Here is a 19,005-nt window from a genome sequence, read left to right as displayed (position 1 = left end):
TGAGGGTTTCTACATTACTCCTTACACTAACTCAAATCACCCTTATCAAGTGAGCAAGAGTTTATCATGGTGAAGAGAAAAGATAGATCTTAGGACATTTGAAGGAGGCCAGGGACCCCCAAAGAGCGAGCAAGTCTCTGGGCAGCCATCAGCAGAAGGAAGGATGTAGGCCCCAAGGGAGATGTGAGAAAGGAAGGCCACAACAAGCTGCTTTCAATCACAGAATCTTGAACTTGAATTACACTTCATGCTCTTCAAAGCATTTTCACAGATTACTTGATTCCCTCTTCCTTAAGATTTCTTATTATTTAAATTCTGGTTTTCAAGAACTATTTTTGTTTTGTTTTGTTTTCAAACACCAGTCCCGGAGCAGACCACGTGGTTTAGTTTAATTACCGTTTAAGGAGTCAATTAAGCAGACTAGGCTATAAAATAAAAGCATGGGGATAGAATTTCGCTCATCCTTCTAAACGCTAAAGACTTTTCATTTTGGTGGCAACAACAGCTTTTGTGAATTAGAAAAACCCGAACCTACCAGAAAGAATAAGAGTAAACATTCAGCTAACCACAGTGACCAGGGGGAGGGAGAGCGGAGAGCTTGCAAATCCCCTTAACTCACCGAAATGGGCTCCTGTTGTGTGATTTCCTGCGGAGGCAGCAGTCAGGGCTGCTATTTATACAGCGGCCCTCCCCCTAGTCCCAGACAGCATCCAGCGAACACCTCCTGCTCCCTCTCTGCAGAATGGGAAAGGTAAGTGCTGGGTACCTGATGCTCAACCTTTGCCGCCTCGCGGCACCTTCAGCGGGGGTGCGAATCGCTTCATGCTTCCACATCTTCCATTCCGCAGATCACCTTCTACGAGGACCGGGGCTTCCAGGGCCGCTGCTACGAGTGCAGCAGCGACTGCCCCAACCTGCAGCCCTACTTCAGCCGCTGCAACTCCATCCGGGTGGACAGCGGCTGCTGGATGCTCTACGAGCGCCCCAACTACCAGGGCCACCAGTACTTCCTGCGGCGCGGCGACTACCCCGACTACCAGCAGTGGATGGGCCTCAACGACTCCGTCCGCTCCTGCCGCCTCATCCCCCCGGTGAGTGTGGCTCTGTCTTTGCCTTCCTCTCTTTAGAAATCAAAGCCATTAAAAACTGTCGTCCTTCAACCAAATCGTTCCAACTGGAGAGCAGAAAGGGGGAGTGAGCCCAGTGCATGCAGTCCATTCTAGAAGGGGGTCCCAGATAGCAAGCCATTCTTCAGGAACTCTGTGGTGGTTTTTTAAAAATCACATAGTCCCAGTTTTTCATGTTTTAAACGGAATCAAAAATGAAAAGACTCATTAACAAAAAGCAGAACATAAAAGAGACTGAGGTTATCGTCTGTTCGAGATATAATTTCCTTTTTTGTATTGAAGTATAGTTGATTTACAGTGTTCTGTTAATGTCTGCTGTACAGCAAAGTGATTCAGTTATGCATACATACATACATTCTTTTTTTTATATTCTTTTCCATTATGGTTTTTCACTGGATACTGAATATGGTTCTCTGGGCTATACAGTAGGACCTTGTTGTTTATCCATTCTATATATAATAGTTTGCCTCTGCTAGCCCCAAACTCCCACTCCAAGATATAATTTCTTAAAGTGGTCATTCCAAGCCATATCAACTCAGAAATCCAATATATCACAACTTATAAATACAATCTGGTTCTGTTTAATTGATAAAAATACTTGTGCTTGCTTTGGCTTACTTTTCTATTTGATTATCCTCCTAGAGAAGACAGGCACCCTGGCTTCTATTCTGATTTTGTAGGCAGTACCTATTAGCTCACCTAGAGGTAGAAATTAGAGGAAAGGCCACATCCAAAACTAAGGTTTGAGATTCAGTCTTTCCTAGAGAGTGATGGCAGAGTTCTTAGAAGAATGTGCAGAAGTGCGGGAGAATGAGATATGGTGTCATCCAAACAGAGCTGCAAGAAGACCATTCCTGCTGCTGAGGGAATGAGGAAGTGAAGGGTAGGAGGCCAGAAAGGAAGCTTAAGGGTCACATAGGTGGAAATTTGAACTGAAAATGAAATTATGAAAACAGAGGTAGAGAAGATGTGTCATCTTATTTTTTTTACAAGAGCTTAATAATCCATAGTATGCATGAAAACCAAAACATGAGTCTTACAGAAAATAGCTAAATGTTGATTCCTTTATAGCAAGGGTAATATATCAAATGAGGCTTCACTTTCCAATGACGCTCACTTTTCTCCTTTGAGAGGGACGCTCTCTAATAAGAAGCATTAAAATGATCAATTTTATTTTAGACAAACCTGAATTCCCAAGGACAGAGACTGGTGCGTAGCAGTTGAAGAGCTGCTAAGTTCTGTTCCTAGCTTAGCCCATCCACCGTGAGATGCACGGGTGGGCGATGTGGACCAGGAAGGCTCCTTAACTCTGCGACATGGCTGTGGTGAAAGCAGACTTGGACTAAGGGAACTTTAATTTCTCTCAATTTGTGTTCACTTACTTTTTCTTTTCTGTCTGCCACCCTAGCACTCCGGCACTTACAGAATGAGAATCTATGAGAGAGATGACTTCAGAGGACAGATGTCAGAGATCACAGACGATTGTCTCTCTCTTCAGGACCGCTTCCACCTCAATGAGATCCACTCCCTCAATGTGCTGGAGGGCTCCTGGGTCCTTTACGAGCTGCCCAACTACAGGGGAAGGCAGTACCTCCTGAGGCCAGGGGAGTACAGGAGATATCTTGACTGGGGGGCGATGAATGCCAAAGCTGGTTCTTTAAGACGGGTGACAGATTTTTACTGAAGTATTTTCATTCTCCACTTTTCTCCTTTAGAATCTAATAAAACATTTAGCTTGTGTTTCTGGCACTAATAGAGTCCTGCCTTTCTTTTCATCTATTAGGCCTTCAAAAGCAATAATGGCACTTGGCCAGACATGATAACATATGTTTTCAAGATGGGGAACAACCTCTTATAAGGGGAATTAAGTTGAGGATATTATTGCCAGCATTCTTTTAAAGGCTAGGCCATGTAGGCTCAAAGTTCAGTTCAACTGGGCTCAACCCATTTATGGTTAGTCTTACAAGGCTATATTTACAGTTACAATAATAAACAAGTACTTATTGAAACACCTCAAGTTATCCCTCCAGGTTATCCTCACCATCTTCCCTATATAGTCCAAGTCTTAATTGAAACGGAAAGGCATTCTCATCTAGACTCTTACTTTAGCTCCATAAACAAACAAATGAATGAACTGGTCCTCTTACCTACTGCACTCCTTATCCTTCTAACAGCCTCTATCCCTTTTCTCCCATTTCCAATACCTCCTACCTCCACGAGATTTCCCAATGGAATTCATGGTATCTTTGCTATATGTGCTTTGTACAAAATTTTCAGGATATTTATGAAAAACCATATGCACATAGGAAAACTCTGCCTCCTATCTTTTTTTTTTTTTTCTGGCCACGCTACATGTGGGTCTTAGTTCCCCTACCAGGGATCGAACCCACACCCCCTGCAGTGGAAGCATGGAGTCTTAACTCCTAGACTGTCAGGGAAGTCCCTGCCTCCCATCATTTTAATAGGAGTAAAGTACTGTGACCATATATGAAAAATAAGGGACTTCCCTGGTGGTGCAGCGGTTAAGAATCCTCCTGCCAATGCTGGGGATACGGGTTCCATCCCTGGGCTGAGAAGATCACACGTGCCATGGAGCAACTAAGCCCGTGCACCACAACTACTGAGCCTGATCTCTAGAGCCGTCATGCCACAAGCACTGAAATTTGCACACTCTAGGGCCCGCATCATGCAACTACTGAGCCTGCGTGCTGCAACTACTGAAGTCCATGCACCTAGAGCCCGTGCTCTGCAACTAGAGAAGCCACCGCAATGAGAATCGCAGGCACCGCAATGAAAAGTAGCCCCTGCTGGCCACAACTAGGGAAAGCCTGCGCACAGCAATGAAGACCCAATGCAGCCAAAATAATAATAATAATAATAATAAAGAAAAATAATACTAAGTCAAAAAAGGGCATTAAAATATTCTGGAGAAGTTTGCTTGTTTGATTGAGTTGTTTTCTTTATTTTAAAAACATAGATTAAGGTCACTAATAAAAAATTACGACATAATAAATTAAAGAAATTAAAAATAGGTGAATGAAAAAATTGGGTCAGAAGAAACACAAGAGTGAGTGAGAGAGAGAGAGATGGAGCCAGGAGTGAAGTTTGAGCCCAAACTGGCTGCTATAAAGGCACTTTGGTGGCTGAAGTTAGAACCGATTTGGATCCAGCAGCCAAGACATAGAAGGAAAGATGATCAGTTCCATGACTGACAGAGTCCATAAGACAAATAAATTAATTATTCAAGACTAGCCTAACCATTCCCAGTACTGAAACCTAAAAGAAAATTTTCTTGTGGGTCCTAGTAAGGAAGATACTGAGTAAACAATGTCCTCAATAACATCCTGCAATAATTAAATACGGTTCTTAGGACTGTTTCTTATAAAGTTCCCCAGTAAAGCTGACAGCTTCAGGTCAAAATTCATCTGAAGTACCCCATCCTTTGAGATTCTAATAAATGGCTCAAAGCTCATCTCACAGCAGGTGGGAGGCTTATGTACCCACTTCTTCCAACACACATATACCCAATGTTTCTTGGAATTCTGGAGAGGAGATGAGTTGTTTATGCTTTTCCCAGTTACTCTCCACTCTGAACTCCTGCCTTGTCATGGAGTGGATCCACACTGACCCAAAGTGGAGACATAGTGCCTTTTCCTTGAATTCCTGAACCATTTCTCACATAAAGCATTAATGTGTGCAGCAAGCTTTGTTATAGAGGTTGTGAGGGGAGAGATGCAAGTTTAGATCACAACAGCACAACAATATCAAGTTTAATATTGGATGACCCTGCTCTAGACTGCAAGCTCCAACCTGCTGCTGGGAGGCCTGGTCTTTCCCTTCCTTGCTCTTCTCTTACCTGTCCTTAGATGTACCCACATGGTCGTTCATTCTCTGTAGAGTCTCCTTCCATCTCACACCTTCAAGGGCTCTATATCCACCACCCAAGTGGCTATTATCAGAGCAAGCATATAATTTGTTGCTTATCCTGAGTCATTTTTGAGAGTGAGTTTGTTCTATTAAGGATTACACTGGAGCAAGAAGCATGAACCAGGACCGTTCCAGGCAAACTGGGGCACATGGTAAGGCTCTTTATAAAGGTTCCTTCCCTGGAAAATAGATTCTTGTATTATTTGATATTAATTGTTCCTAAATCTCAGTTCTTTAACCTTTAAACTCCCAAAACTAGTGTTGGCTTCCTGGAGACATTAGCCAGGGTCCTCTGTTTGCCAATAATAATACAGCAAACGTGAATGAGAAAGCCAAAAGCTGCTTGGAGTGCCAAGTTTTACATTATTTGCCTAGTAGGCATAAAATCACAGGCATCAGACATGGAAATTATCCTGAAACACCTGAACTGAAGGCACATAAAATTAGAGACCCTGGATCTCATTGATCAAGTTTGCAAGTTGCTTCCCTTCCTGGGGCACAGGCAAAGAGAATGCTATCCACCCTCTAATCCCAACTTGAAGAAAAGGTCAACAGTTTGGGGTGGCCAGGGGGAGACATTATGCCCAAACTAACTCCTAATCTACCCTTCCTCCTTCTCTCTATCCTCTCTCTAAACACTGGTACCTTGAAGAGATGAGTGTCTGAGGTGAAAGTAGAGAAGGGATACCCTACAGGATCCCACTAACCTTCTCCCCATGAAGATGAACCAACAATTCGAGAGAACCCTGGTATCAGCCTACATAACCTACACACACTAGTATTTCCTATATATCCTAACTTGTTATAAGTCCATATTTTAAAGCTTTTTCTTCCCTTTTTTTCCTCTTTTCTCCCTATGAATCCACAGTGTCTTCTGGACTAGCCTTATAAAAGTTCCACCAAGCACAGAAACTGAAGTAGCAGCTATTCCATAAAAGTGTCAAGACCCACTCTATTGAGCTACACCCTCAAAATGTTCTCCTCACTATGGTTCCCCTCTCCAGTTTCCCTTCCCCATTGTCAAGGGGTAGGTCCTGATGTAAGCAGGTGTCTTATTCCATTCCCTCTGGACTTTTGGAGTTCAAATGATCTTCTTTGTGGGTTTGTTAAAGCAAAAGTGACAGTCACAACCACCTGTTGCTTAAACAAGAAGGCGTATTTTTTTTGTTTCCTCTTTTCAACTATTTATTATATTTTTGTTTATTTATTTTGGGCTGCGCCAGTTCTTAGTTACAGCACGTGGGATGTTCATTGCAGCATGTGGACTTCTTTGTTGCAGCGTGCGAACTCTTAGTTGCAGCGTGGATGTGGGATCTAGTTCCCCGACCAGGGATCGAACTCTGGCCCCCTGAATTGGTAGCGTGGAGTCTTCGCCATTAGACCTCCGGGGAAGTCCCGAGACGTATTGTTCTTGTCGATGAAAACTTAATCAGTCAATTTAAGAAAGAATTGGAAAATTTTATTGAGCCAAATTTGAGGATTATAACCTGGGAAGAGCACCTCAGGAAGTTCTGAGAACTGTCTGCCTGTTAGAAGTCAAGACACAGTGTATATATAAGTTTTCTGAGACAGAGGGCTGTACATTAAATGACATATTATTGACAGTTTACATAATCCAGATTTAAGCGCCATCGTGGTGTGCCACGTGACCATTTACAAGATCAAGAAGGAATGTTGGACTTCTCTGGTGGCACAGTGGCTAAGAATCCACCTGCCAATGCAGGGGACACAGGTTCGAGCCATGGTCTGGGAAGATCCCACATGGCACAGCGTAAATAAGCCTGTGTGCCACAACTACTGAGCGTGCACTCTACAGCTCTCGAGCCACAACTACTGAAGCCCAGAAGCCAAAACTACTGAAGCCCGCACGCCTAGAGCCCGTGCTCCACAACAAGAGAGGCCACAGCGATGAGAAGCCCACACACCATATCAAAGAGTAGCCCCCGCTCGCCGCAACTAGAGAAAGCCTGCGCACAGCAAGGAGGAAGACCCAACACAGCCAAAAATAAATAAATAAATACTTATTTAAAAAAGAAAACCGGGGCTTCCCTGGTGGCACAGTGGTTGAGAATCTGCCTGCTAATGCAGGGGACACGGGTTCGAGCCCTGGTCTAGGAAGATCCCACATGCCGCGGAGCGACTAGGCCTGTGACCCACAACTACCGAGCCTGCGCGTCTGGAGCCTGTGCTCTGCAACAAGAGAGGCCACGGTAGTGAGAGGACCGAGCACCGCGATGAAGAGTGGCCCCCGCTTGCCACAACTAGAGAAAGCCCTCGCACAAAAACGAAGACCCAACACAGCCAAAAATAAATAAATAAATAAATAAATGTAAATTTCACCTTGTGGATTTTGGTCCATCTTTTAAAAAAAAAAAAAGAAAACCAAAAAGAAGGAATGTTATCTTTTAAGGAGTTTCCTTTTTGGTGCTTGGAGAAAGTTGCTGTTTATGGTTGAGCAGGTATTCTTGATGATGGGGGAGGTTTGGTTGATGTATAATGCAGATACACAATGCTGGGGGGAGAGGGGAGGCCAAAGTGCAGAAAAGAATTTTTATGTTGAAATTTTTCTTGCCTTGCCATAAAATATGAATTTTATTTCACATTTTTAACATGAAAATTCATTTGTTCCAAGAGGAATGCCATAGGAGTTGAGCAGAGGTGGGTCAATGATTGCTTCCTGTCTTCATGTCAGTTACTGAATGGCCATCAAAGACAAGCCGAGAAAGAGAACCAGAGGCTGGTGTTATGATCGTGATCTCCGGGTCCTTACCCAGTCTCCTTGTTTGGGAGAGTTTGGTCTACATTGCCACCAGCCAAATGACCTCTTCTCATTTACCCAAGCACGTATATGATACAAATGCTATGTTAATTATCAATACTCGGAAGCAAGCATGTGGGTAGTAAGGTCAACAGTTGACTGGACCTCAGACACTAGCAAAACTCTGGAATCGGACACCGCTGTTGTAACAGTAATTTGGCATCTCAGGAGACATAAAATTAGAAGTACGAAGGAGCAGAGGGCTTAGGGGACAGCACAGTTCTGTTTTCTCCCTTTTGCTCACTCATCTCGCCTATTATAAATGCCCATTAAATAGATCAAATGCAGGGTGCTTGTGTCATCCTACACATTGAAAGTTGCAAATGCTGAACTTTGATGTGAGTGTGTAGGCCTGTTGTGCTGAGCATTTGAAAGAGGTCCCGTGGACTATTACAACGATGAATTTCAGACGAGGGAATAACGCTCATATCCCCCAGACATTTATTGAGTAAACTTTATGGGCCAGTTCATTTTTCCAGTTAGTGAGAATACAAAAGTAAAGATGGATGGCAGGGCGGTGAGGTGGGGAGATAAATTAGGAGTTTGGGATTAACATATACACATTAGTAAACATAAAATAGTGAACAACAAGGACCTCATATATAGCACAGGGGACTGTACTCAATAACCCATAAGGGAAAAGCATCTGTAAAAGAATAGATATAAAATATGTATAACTGAATCGCTACACCTGAAACTAACAAAACACTGTAAATCAGATACACACACACACACACACACACACACAAAGAAAAGAAAAGAAAAGAAGAAGGAATAGATCAGAGTAGTATTTTTCAAAGTTTGGTCCAAGAACAACCTGCTACTGCAGGTTAAAAATACAGATTCCTAGAGTCTTTTCCAGATCTAATGATGCAGAGTCTCAGAAGAGGGTAGAGCGTGGCAATTAGCATTTTTAATAAGCACAGGTGATTCTTAAACCACCCTGGAGTTTGAAAAACACTAGATGATTTCTAAAGTTCCTTCCAAATCTGCATTTTTACCACAAAATGGCTTTGTGATGGGGACATTTTTCAGGCATCTTTGAGAGGATTGAACATTTTTGAGAGAGACAAATGGGCTGAAGTCATCCTTAATAATGTCTCACTATTACTAATATCAAACGTTTATTCAGGGCTCATTTGTGCCAAGTATGTGCCAAACACATTAAACACATAATCCCATTTATTCAGGTCAATGTCCTTTAGCCAAAAGCCACCAGACACACCTGTTGTGAAACAAAGGAGTTTGTTACTGGTTACAGTGACAGAGAGAACATACACCATGGGGAAGCATGGACTATCTCCGTAAGAGGGTTAGAAAGAGCTATGATAGGACTTGTACTTTGGTTGGGTGACTTGGAGAAGTGCCTAAAAAGGCAGAAGTTGGACTTCCGTGGTGGTCCAGTGGTTAGGACTCCGCACTTCCACTGCAGGGGGCACGGGTTCAAACCCTGGTCAGGGAACTAAGACCCCACATGCTGCATGGTGCGGTCAAAAAAACATAAAATAAACAATAAAATAAAAAGCAGGAGTTCACTAAATTGGACGTTGTCAGACAGCAAGGGTAATTTTATGATTGGATATCTTAATAGATCTACTCATGGGGAAGGGAGCAAAGAACAAGGATTAAGCTGCAATTGATAAAGAAGTAGCAGTTAATCATTTTGGCTGAGAGAGGGCCTGTGTCTGGTTTTTTGTGGGTGGTATATTCGCTTTGTTTTTGCCTATGCTTAGACAAAATTATGAAGTCGACTTATTTTGTCTCATTTCATTACGGTCTCAGGGTAACCTTGCCTCAGTTGGTATTTTGTGAGATTGTTTATGTCTAATAGGGAAATATGGCCTAGCTCTGAGGGCCAGACAAGATTTCAAATATTAGAGGCTGCAGGCCCTTTCTTTCTTTCTTTCTTTCTCTCTCTCATTCAACATACTATATCTCATGAGGTAAGTATTATGAAATAACTCCTGCTCTGAGAGGTTGTGTGGTTGCCAAGTTCATGTGGCTACTAAGTGGACATTCTGAGTCCACGAAGCTTTACTGCCTTCCCCTGGTAAAGGGAAAGCAATCTATAAAGCAATATACTTCTCAGTCTTGAACCCAATAGTCATAAAAACCTTTCTCTTTGTTCTTATCACAAGTCGGCTACGAGGGGCTGGTTTCCAGTTATATGAAGCGTACTCACCAAAGAGGAAGTTAAAAGCTATACCTTAAAGCATTGTCAAATCTAGCAAAAATCAGAATCCAGATTTGTGTCCTGTACTGGATTGACAAGTCCTGTGAAGAAAGCAGTTTTAAGATTGAGTGGTCTCGGTGGCCCAGGAAAATTAGTGCTTGTGGCATTCTGCTTCACCCACAGCCTCTCTGGAATTCTGGGGCACTTCCATAAAGACATGGATTTTTCCCCCAAAATACACAGGGCATAAATGAATCATATGTATAGAGACGTGAGTTTCAGGTCAAAAGTTCAGACTGATGTGCTGATAAATTTATAAAACACTAAGAATCCAAATAAAAGCAACTCTAGGGACTCATCCAGAGCCCGAACAGGACAGCGTTAGAATATACCAGAGAATGAGGGCAGACTAGACAGGCATTTCCACTGAATGCAGCATGTAAAAGGGATCCATAAAATCCCCTTACTCACCCCCGGGGCCCCTTTTGTGTTGTTCTTGCCAACACAGCAGCCGTCCTGCTATATAGACCCGCTGCGCTGCTGGGGCCCCATCACACTGAACTCGCATCATCCGTGTCAACCAGCCATGGGGAAGGTAAACGGAACACAAGTGAAATAAAATGAAGGGGGAGAAAATGCCTCTAATACGAGATCTATTATGGGGAGCAAAGGATTTAATTTTGAATTATACTTCCTGTGCAGATCACCTTCTACGAGGACCGGGGCTTCCAGGGCCGCTGCTACGAGTGCAGCAGCGACTGCCCCAACCTGCAGCCCTACTTCAGCCGCTGCAACTCCATCCGGGTGGACAGCGGCTGCTGGATGCTCTACGAGCGCCCCAACTACCAGGGCCACCAGTACTTCCTGCGGCGCGGCGACTACCCCGACTACCAGGCTGCAGGCCCTTTCTTTCTTTCTTTCTTTCTCTCTCTCATTCAACATACTATATCCCATGAGGTAAGTATTATGAAATAACTCCTGCTCTGAGAGGTTGTGGGGCTTGCCAAGTTCATGTGGCTACTAAGTGGACATTCTGAGTCCACGAAGCTTTACTGCCTTCCCCTGGTAAAGGGAAAGCAATCTATAAAGCAATATACTTCTCAGTCTTGAACCCAATAGTCATAAAAGCCTTTCTTTTTGTTCTTATCACAAGTCGGCTACGAGGGGCTGGTTTCCAGTTACATGAAGCGTACTCACCAAAGAGGAAGTTAAAAGCTATGCCTTAAAGCACTGTCAAAACTAGCAAAAATCAGAATCCAGATTTGTGTCCTGTACTGGATTGACAAGTCCTGTGAAGAAAGCAGTTTTAAGATTGAGTGGTCTCGGTGGCCCAGGAAAATTAGTGCTTGTGGCATTCTGCTTCACCCACAGCCTCTCTGGAATTCTGGGGCACTTCCATAAAGACATGGATTTTTCCCCCAAAATACACAGGGCATAAATGAATCATATGTATAGAGACGTGAGTTTCAGGTCAAAAGTTCAGACTGATGTGCTGATAAATTTATAAAACACTAAGAATCCAAATAAAAGCAACTCTAGGGACTCATCCAGAGCCCGAACAGGACAGCGTTAGAATATACCAGAGAATGAGGGCAGACTAGACAGGCATTTCCACTGAATGCAGCATGTAAAAGGGATCCATAAAATCCCCTTACTCACCCCCGGGGCCCCTTTTGTGTTGTTCTTGCCAACACAGCAGCCGTCCTGCTATATAGACCCGCTGCGCTGCTGGGGCCCCATCACACTGAACTCGCATCATCCGTGTCAACCAGCCATGGGGAAGGTAAACGGAACACAAGTGAAATAAAATGAAGCGGGGGAAAATGCCTCTATACAAGATCTATTATGGGGAGCAAAGGATTTAATTTTGAATTATACTTCCTTTGCAGATCACCTTCTACGAGGACCGGGGCTTTCAGGGCCGCTGCTACGAGTGCAGCAGCGACTGCCCCAACCTGCAGCCCTACTTCAGCCGCTGCAACTCCATCCGGGTGGACAGCGGCTGCTGGATGCTCTACGAGCGCCCCAACTACCAGGGCCACCAGTACTTCCTGCGGCGCGGCGACTACCCCGACTACCAGCACTGGATGGGCTTCAACGACTCCATCCGGTCCTGCTGTCTCATCCCCCACGTGAGTTCAGCTTGATTCCAATCATGCCACCTGAGTGTCCTCACTCTGTTATTAATGGGTGTTACGGCGCGGGAAGTTTTCCTTTAAATTCACCTAAGGGTTCAGTGGACTTTGGGTAGCTGCCAAAGCCCAGGTAGATCCCGGCATAAAAACAGCAGAGAATATAAGGAAGAATTCACTTAGGGAAAGAGTCAGTTTTGTTTTTAAACTTTGCTGCCATTAGGTCAGTCAAAGCTTTTCTGTAACAAATGTAATATCACAATGGGATATAAAACAAACCTGCAAGTGGGAAGCTGTTTAGGCCTAAGAAGGCAGTATTTCTAACAAATTAATTTTTACCTATAGTAAAGGAATTGATAATGAACAAATTAGTTTCCACTGCAGACTAGTAAAAATGGAAAACTCTGTTGTTAATATAGGCTATTCAAAGCTATCTTCCAATTTTGGCAAAGGTAATTTTTCTTAATTTGTAAAATCAGTTGAATTCTGGTTTCAGACTATTTAAACAAATTTTCCACCAAAGGATGTGGTTTTTTAAAATCCTGTTTTAGTGGTATATTTATGTGTATATGTATATAACTTTGGGAGATAATACTCATATTAAAATATAGGCAAAATATGTATCGTTTTCCCCCAAAATGTAGGTTTATCACCTAGGAATCAAGAAATTATGGAATTCAGCATTACGAATCAAGATATTTGAGTTCGTGATGGGTTCTAACCCAGACCTTGAACTTCTTAAAAATTCCATCTCTCACATAAGAAGTAGAAAATTGAGCATTTCTTAAATGCTAGTAGAACACAGATCCATATGAAGCATTCACAGCAATTTCAGAGTCTCAGTTTGGACACTGACACCCTCATGCCCCAACCTGCCAAGTTCATCTCTTGTTTGCTTGCTTTTTTTGCATTTCAGAATTTATTAGTAACTTTCTTAAGCAATGGCAATACTATTATCTACACCTAAAACATCAACAATAGTTCCTTTTTGACATAAAATGTGCAGTTAGCATTCAGACTTCCTCAAAGTTTGCCTCATATGTACTATTTTCACAGTTGGGTTTCTTCTAATTGTGTTTGCTTGCTTTTTCTGCTCTTTCTCTTTGTGGACCGGGCAGACAAGCTCCCACAGACTGCGGCTGTATGAGAGAGAGGATTACAAAGGCCTCATGGTGGAGCTGAGCGAGGACTGCTCCTGCATCCAGGACCGCTTCCGCCTGAATGAGGTCCGCTCCCTCCACGTGCTGGAGGGCTGCTGGGTCCTCTATGAGATGCCCAACTACTGCGGCCGGCAGTACCTACTGCGACCCCAAGAGTACAGGCGCTACCACGACTGGGGGGCCATGGATGCTAAGGCCGGATCTTTGCGGAGGGTGGTGGATTTATACTAAAATAGTTTCACACTACCATTTTCTCATTTTGGAACCTAATAAAGTATTTAGTCTGTATTGTTGGCAATCCCTGGCTTCTGTTTTTCTTTCATTCTGTGCCAATTAATTCACCTGTAAATACTCCCTCTTAAAGGTTGAGGAGTGGATAAGAGGAGGCGGGGTCTGTTCTAGAAGAGCATCAAGGTAGAATGAGTTTTTTGTTTTGTTTTGTTTTGTTTGCGGTACGCGGGCCTCTCACTGTGGTGGCCCCTCCCATTGCGGAGCGCAGGCTCCGGACGCTTCCCTATATAGTCCAAGTCTTAATTGAAACGGAAAGGCATTCTCATCTAGACTCTTACTTTAGCTCCATAATCAAACAAATGGATGAACTGGTCCTCTTACCTACTGCACTCCTTATCCTTCTAACAGCCTCCATCTCTTTTCTCCCATTTCCAATACCTCCTACCTCCATGAGATTTCCCAATAGAATTCACTGTCTCTTTGCTATATGTGCTTTGTACAAAATTTTCAGGATATTTACCAAAAACCATATGCACAAGGAAAACTCTGCCTCATATCATTTTTTTTTTTCTGGCCATGCTGCATGTGGGTCTTAGTTCCCCTTCCAGGGATCGAACCCACACCCCCTACAGTGGAAGCACGGAGTCTTAACCACTGGACGGTCAGGGAAGTCCCTGCCTCCCATCATTTTAATGGAAGTAAAGTACTATGACCATATATGAAAAATAAGGGACTTCCCTCATGGCTCAGTGGTTAAGAATCCTCCTGCCAATGCTGGGGATACGGGTTCCATCCCTGGGCTGAGAAGATCACACGTGCCATGGAGCAACTAAGCCCGTGCACCACAACTACTGAGCCTGAGCTCTAGAGCCCACATGCCACAAGTACTGAAGCCCACGTGCCTAGAGCCCGTGCTCTGCAACAAGAGAAGCCACCGCAATGAGAAGCCTGGGCACTGCAATGAAGAGTAGGCCCTGCTGGCCACAACTAGAGAAAGCCCACGCGCAGCAATGAAGACCAATGCAGCAAATAATAATAATAATAATAATAATAAAGAAAAATAATACTAAATCAAAAATAGGGTACTAAAATTTACTGGAGAAGTTTGCTTGTTTGATTCCGTTGTTTTCTTTATTTTAAAAACATAAAGTCACTAATAAAAAATTACGACATAATAAATTAAAGAAATTAAAAATAGGGGAATGAAAAAATTGGGTCAGAAGAAACACAAGAGTAGTGAGAGAGAGAGAGATGGAGCCAGGAGTGAAGTTTGAGCCCAAACTGGCTGCTATAAAGGCACTTTAGTGGCTGAAGTTAGAACCAGATTTGGATCCAGCAGCCAAGACATAGAAGGAAAGATGACCAGTTCCATGACTGACAGAGTCCATAGACAAATAAATTAATTATTCAAGACTAGCCTAACCATTCCCAGTACTGAAACCTAAAAGAAAATTTTCCATAATCAAACAAATGGATGAACTGGTCCTCTTACCTACTGCACTCCTTATCCTTCTAACAGCCTCCATCTCTTTTCTCCCATTTCCAATACCTCCTACCTCCATGAGATTTCCCAATAGAATTCACTGTCTCTTTGCTATATGTGCTTTGTACAAAATTTTCAGGATATTTACCAAAAACCATATGCACAAGGAAAACTCTGCCTCATATCATTTTTTTTTTTCTGGCCATGCTGCATGTGGGTCTTAGTTCCCCTTCCAGGGATCGAACCCACACCCCCTACAGTGGAAGCACGGAGTCTTAACCACTGGACGGTCAGGGAAGTCCCTGCCTCCCATCATTTTAATGGAAGTAAAGTACTATGACCATATATGAAAAATAAGGGACTTCCCTCATGGCTCAGTGGTTAAGAATCCTCCTGCCAATGCTGGGGATACGGGTTCCATCCCTGGGCTGAGAAGATCACACGTGCCATGGAGCAACTAAGCCCGTGCACCACAACTACTGAGCCTGAGCTCTAGAGCCCACATGCCACAAGTACTGAAGCCCACGTGCCTAGAGCCCTTGCTCTGCAACAAGAGAAGCCACCGCAATGAGAAGCCTGGGCACTGCAATGAAGAGTAGGCCCTGCTGGCCACAACTAGAGAAAGCCCACGCGCAGCAATGAAGACCAATGCAGCAAATAATAATAATAATAATAATAATAAAGAAAAATAATACTAAATCAAAAATAGGGTACTAAAATTTACTGGAGAAGTTTGCTTGTTTGATTCCGTTGTTTTCTTTATTTTAAAAACATAAAGTCACTAATAAAAAATTACGACATAATAAATTAAAGAAATTAAAAATAGGGGAATGAAAAAATTGGGTCAGAAGAAACACAAGAGTAGTGAGAGAGAGAGAGATGGAGCCAGGAGTGAAGTTTGAGCCCAAACTGGCTGCTATAAAGGCACTTTAGTGGCTGAAGTTAGAACCAGATTTGGATCCAGCAGCCAAGACATAGAAGGAAAGATGATCAGTTCCATGACTGACAGAGTCCATAAGACAAATAAATTAATTATTCAAGACTAGCCTAACCATTCCCAGTACTGAAACCTAAAAGAAAATTTTCTTGTGGGTCCTAGTAAGGAAGATACTGAGTAAACAACGTCCTCAATAACATCCTGAGATATTTAAATACGGTTCTTAGGACTGTTTCTTATAAAGTTCCCCAGTAAAGCTGACAGCTTCAGGTCAAAATTCATCTGAAGTACCCCATCCTTTGAGATTCTAATAAATGGCTCAAAGCTCATCTCACAGCAGGTGGGAGGCTTATGTACCCACTTCTTCCAACACACATATACCCAATGTTTCTTGGAATTCTGGAGAGGAGATGAGTTGTTTATGCTTTTCCCAGTTACTCTCCACTCTGAACTCCTGCCTTGTCATGGAGTGGATCCACACTGACCCAAAGTGGAGACATAGTGCCTTTTCCTTGAATTCCTGAACCATTTCTCACATAAAGCATTAATGTGTGCAGCAAGCTTTGTTATAGAGGTTGTGAGGGGAGAGATGCAAGTTTAGATCACAACAGCACAACAATATCAAGTTTAATATTGGATGACCCTGCTCTAGACTGCAAGCTCCAACCTGCTGCTGGGAGGCCTGGTCTTTCCCTTCCTTGCTCTTCTCTTACCTGTCCTTAGATGTACCCACATGGTCGTTCATTCTCTGTAGAGTCTCCTTCCATCTCACACCTTCAAGGGCTCTATATCCACCACCCAAGTGGCTATTATCAGAGCAAGCATATAATTTGTTGCTTATCCTGAGTCATTTTTGAGAGTGAGTTTGTTCTATTAAGGATTACACTGGAGCAAGAAGCATGAACCAGGACCGTTCCAGGCAAACTGGGGCACATGGTAAGGCTCTTTATAAAGGTTCCTTCCCTGGAAAATAGATTCTTGTATTATTTGATATTAATTGTTCCTAAATCTCAGTTCTTTAACCTTTAAACTCCCAAAACTAGTGTTGGCTTCCTGGAGACATTAGCCAGGGTCCTCTGTTTGCCAATAATAATACAGCAAACGTGAATGAGAAAGCCAAAAGCTGCTTGGAGTGCCAAGTTTTACATTATTTGCCTAGTAGGCATAAAATCACAGGCATCAGACATGGAAATTATCCTGAAACACCTGAACTGAAGGCACATAAAATTAGAGACCCTGGATCTCATTGATCAAGTTTGCAAGTTGCTTCCCTTCCTGGGGCACAGGCAAAGAGAATGCTATCCACCCTCTAATCCCAACTTGAAGAAAAGGTCAACAGTTTGGGGTGGCCAGGGGGAGACATTATGCCCAAACTAACTCCTAATCTACCCTTCCTCCTTCTCTCTATCCTCTCTCTAAACACTGGTACCTTGAAGAGATGAGTGTCTGAGGTGAAAGTAGAGAAGGGATACCCTACAGGATCCCACTAACCTTCTCCCCATGAAGATGAACCAACAATTCGAGAGAACCCTGGTATCAGCCTACATAACCTACACACACTAGTATTTCCTATATATCCTAACTTGTTATAAGTCCATATTTTAAAGCTTTTTCTTCCCTTTTTTTCCTCTTTTCTCCCTTTGAATCCACAGTGTCTTTCTCCTCACTATGGGTTCCCTCTCCAGTTTTCCTTCCCCATTGTCAAGGAGTAGGTCCTGATGTAAGCAGGTGTCTTATTCCATTCCCTCTGGACTTTTGGAGTTCAAATGTTCTTCTTTGTGGGTTTGTTAAAGCAAAACTGACAGTCACAACCACCTGTTGCTTAAACAAGAATGCGTATTGTTTTTGTTTCTTTTTAAAAAATATTTATTTTATTTTTGTTTATTTATTTTGGGCTGCTCCAGGTCTTAGTTATGGCACGCGGGATGTTCATTGCAGCATGCGGACTTCTTTGTTGCAGCGTGCGAACTCTTAGTTGCAGCGTGGATGTGGGATCTAGTTCCCCGACCAGGGATCGAACTCTGGCCCCCTGCATTGGGAGCGTGGAGTCTTCGCCATTGGACCACCAGGGAAGTCCCGAGATGTATTGTTCTTGTGAATGAAAAATTAATCAGTCAATTTAAGAAAGAATTGGAAAATTTTATTGAGCCAAATTTGAGGATTATAACCTGGGAAGAGCACCTCAGGAAGCTCTGAGAACTGTTCTGCCTGTTAGAAGTCAAGACACAGTGTATATATAAGTTTTTTGAGACGGACGGCTGTACATTAAATGACATGTTATTAACAGTTTACATAATCCAGATTTAAGCGCCATCGTGGTGTGTCACGTGACCATTTACAAGATCAAGAAGGAATGTTGGACTTCTCTGGTGGCACAGTGGTTAAGAATCCACCTGCCAATGCAGGGGACACAGGTTCGAGCCCTGGTCCAGGCAGATACCACATGGCGCGGAGCAACTAAGCCTGTGTGCGGAGCGTGCACTCTAGAGCCCTCAAGCCATAACTACTGAAGCACACGCGCCACAACTACTGAAGCCTGTACGCTTAGAGCCCATGCCCCGCAACAAGAGAGGCCACCACGATGACAAGCCCGTGCACCATATGAAGAGTAGCCCCCGCTCGCCGCAACTAGAGAGCCTGGGAGCAGCGAGGAAGACCTAATGCAGCCAAAAATAAATAAATATTTATTTATTTTAAAAAAAAGAAGGAACGTTATATTTTAAGGAGTTGCCTTGTTGGTGCTAGGAGAATGTTGCTGTTTATGGTTCAGCAGGTATTCTTGATGATGGGGGAGGTTTGGTTGATGTATAATGCAGATACACAATGCTGGGGGGAGAGGGGAGGCCAAAGTGCAGAAAAGAATTTTTATGTTGAAATTTTTCTTGCCTTGCCATAAAATATGAATTTTATTTCACATTTTTAACATGAAAATTCATTTGTTCCAAGAGGAATGCCATAGGAGTTGAGCAGAGGTGGGTCAATGATTGCTTCCTGTCTTCATGTCAGTTACTGAATGG

General features: G+C 43.2%; 2 protein-coding genes across 3 annotated transcripts; both read left to right on the top strand.

Moving 5' to 3' along the window:
* Positions 1 to 717: 717 nt before the first annotated feature.
* Positions 718 to 2,876, top strand: LOC102979384 (gamma-crystallin B). Its single transcript, XM_024124655.1, has 3 exons — positions 718 to 751; positions 849 to 1,091; positions 2,536 to 2,876. The coding sequence occupies exons 1-3, from the start codon at positions 743 to 745 to the stop codon at positions 2,809 to 2,811; spliced, it is 528 nt and encodes a 175-aa protein (XP_023980423.1). The 5' UTR covers positions 718 to 742; the 3' UTR covers positions 2,812 to 2,876.
* Positions 2,877 to 10,617: 7,741 nt separating this feature from the next.
* Positions 10,618 to 13,637, top strand: LOC112065111 (gamma-crystallin C). Of its 2 annotated transcripts, none has more exons than XM_024124674.1 (3): positions 10,618 to 10,640; positions 11,935 to 12,177; positions 13,296 to 13,637. In XM_024124674.1, the coding sequence occupies exons 1-3, from the start codon at positions 10,632 to 10,634 to the stop codon at positions 13,566 to 13,568; spliced, it is 525 nt and encodes a 174-aa protein (XP_023980442.1). In that variant the 5' UTR covers positions 10,618 to 10,631; the 3' UTR covers positions 13,569 to 13,637. The 2 variants fall into 2 exon arrangements, with proteins under 2 accessions (XP_023980442.1, XP_023980441.1); XM_024124673.1 differs by lacking the exon at positions 10,618 to 10,640 and adding an exon at positions 11,820 to 11,828 and having other exon boundaries at positions 13,296 to 13,568.
* The last annotated feature ends 5,368 nt before the right edge of the window (positions 13,638 to 19,005 follow it).

This window comes from Physeter macrocephalus, chromosome 2 (assembly GCF_002837175.3).
Source record: "Physeter macrocephalus isolate SW-GA chromosome 2, ASM283717v5, whole genome shotgun sequence".
NCBI lineage: Eukaryota > Metazoa > Chordata > Mammalia > Artiodactyla > Physeteridae > Physeter > Physeter macrocephalus.
The sequence above is the reverse complement of the archived record's forward strand: the minus strand, read 5'-3'. Positions and strand labels throughout refer to the sequence as shown.

Coding starts and splice junctions, on each gene's coding strand:
- LOC102979384 (XM_024124655.1), top strand. Junction 1,092..2,535: donor CCTGCCGCCTCATCCCCCCG/GTGAGTGTGGCT, acceptor CTGCCACCCTAG/CACTCCGGCACTTACAGAAT.
- LOC112065111 (XM_024124674.1), top strand. Junction 12,178..13,295: donor CCTGCTGTCTCATCCCCCAC/GTGAGTTCAGCT, acceptor TGGACCGGGCAG/ACAAGCTCCCACAGACTGCG.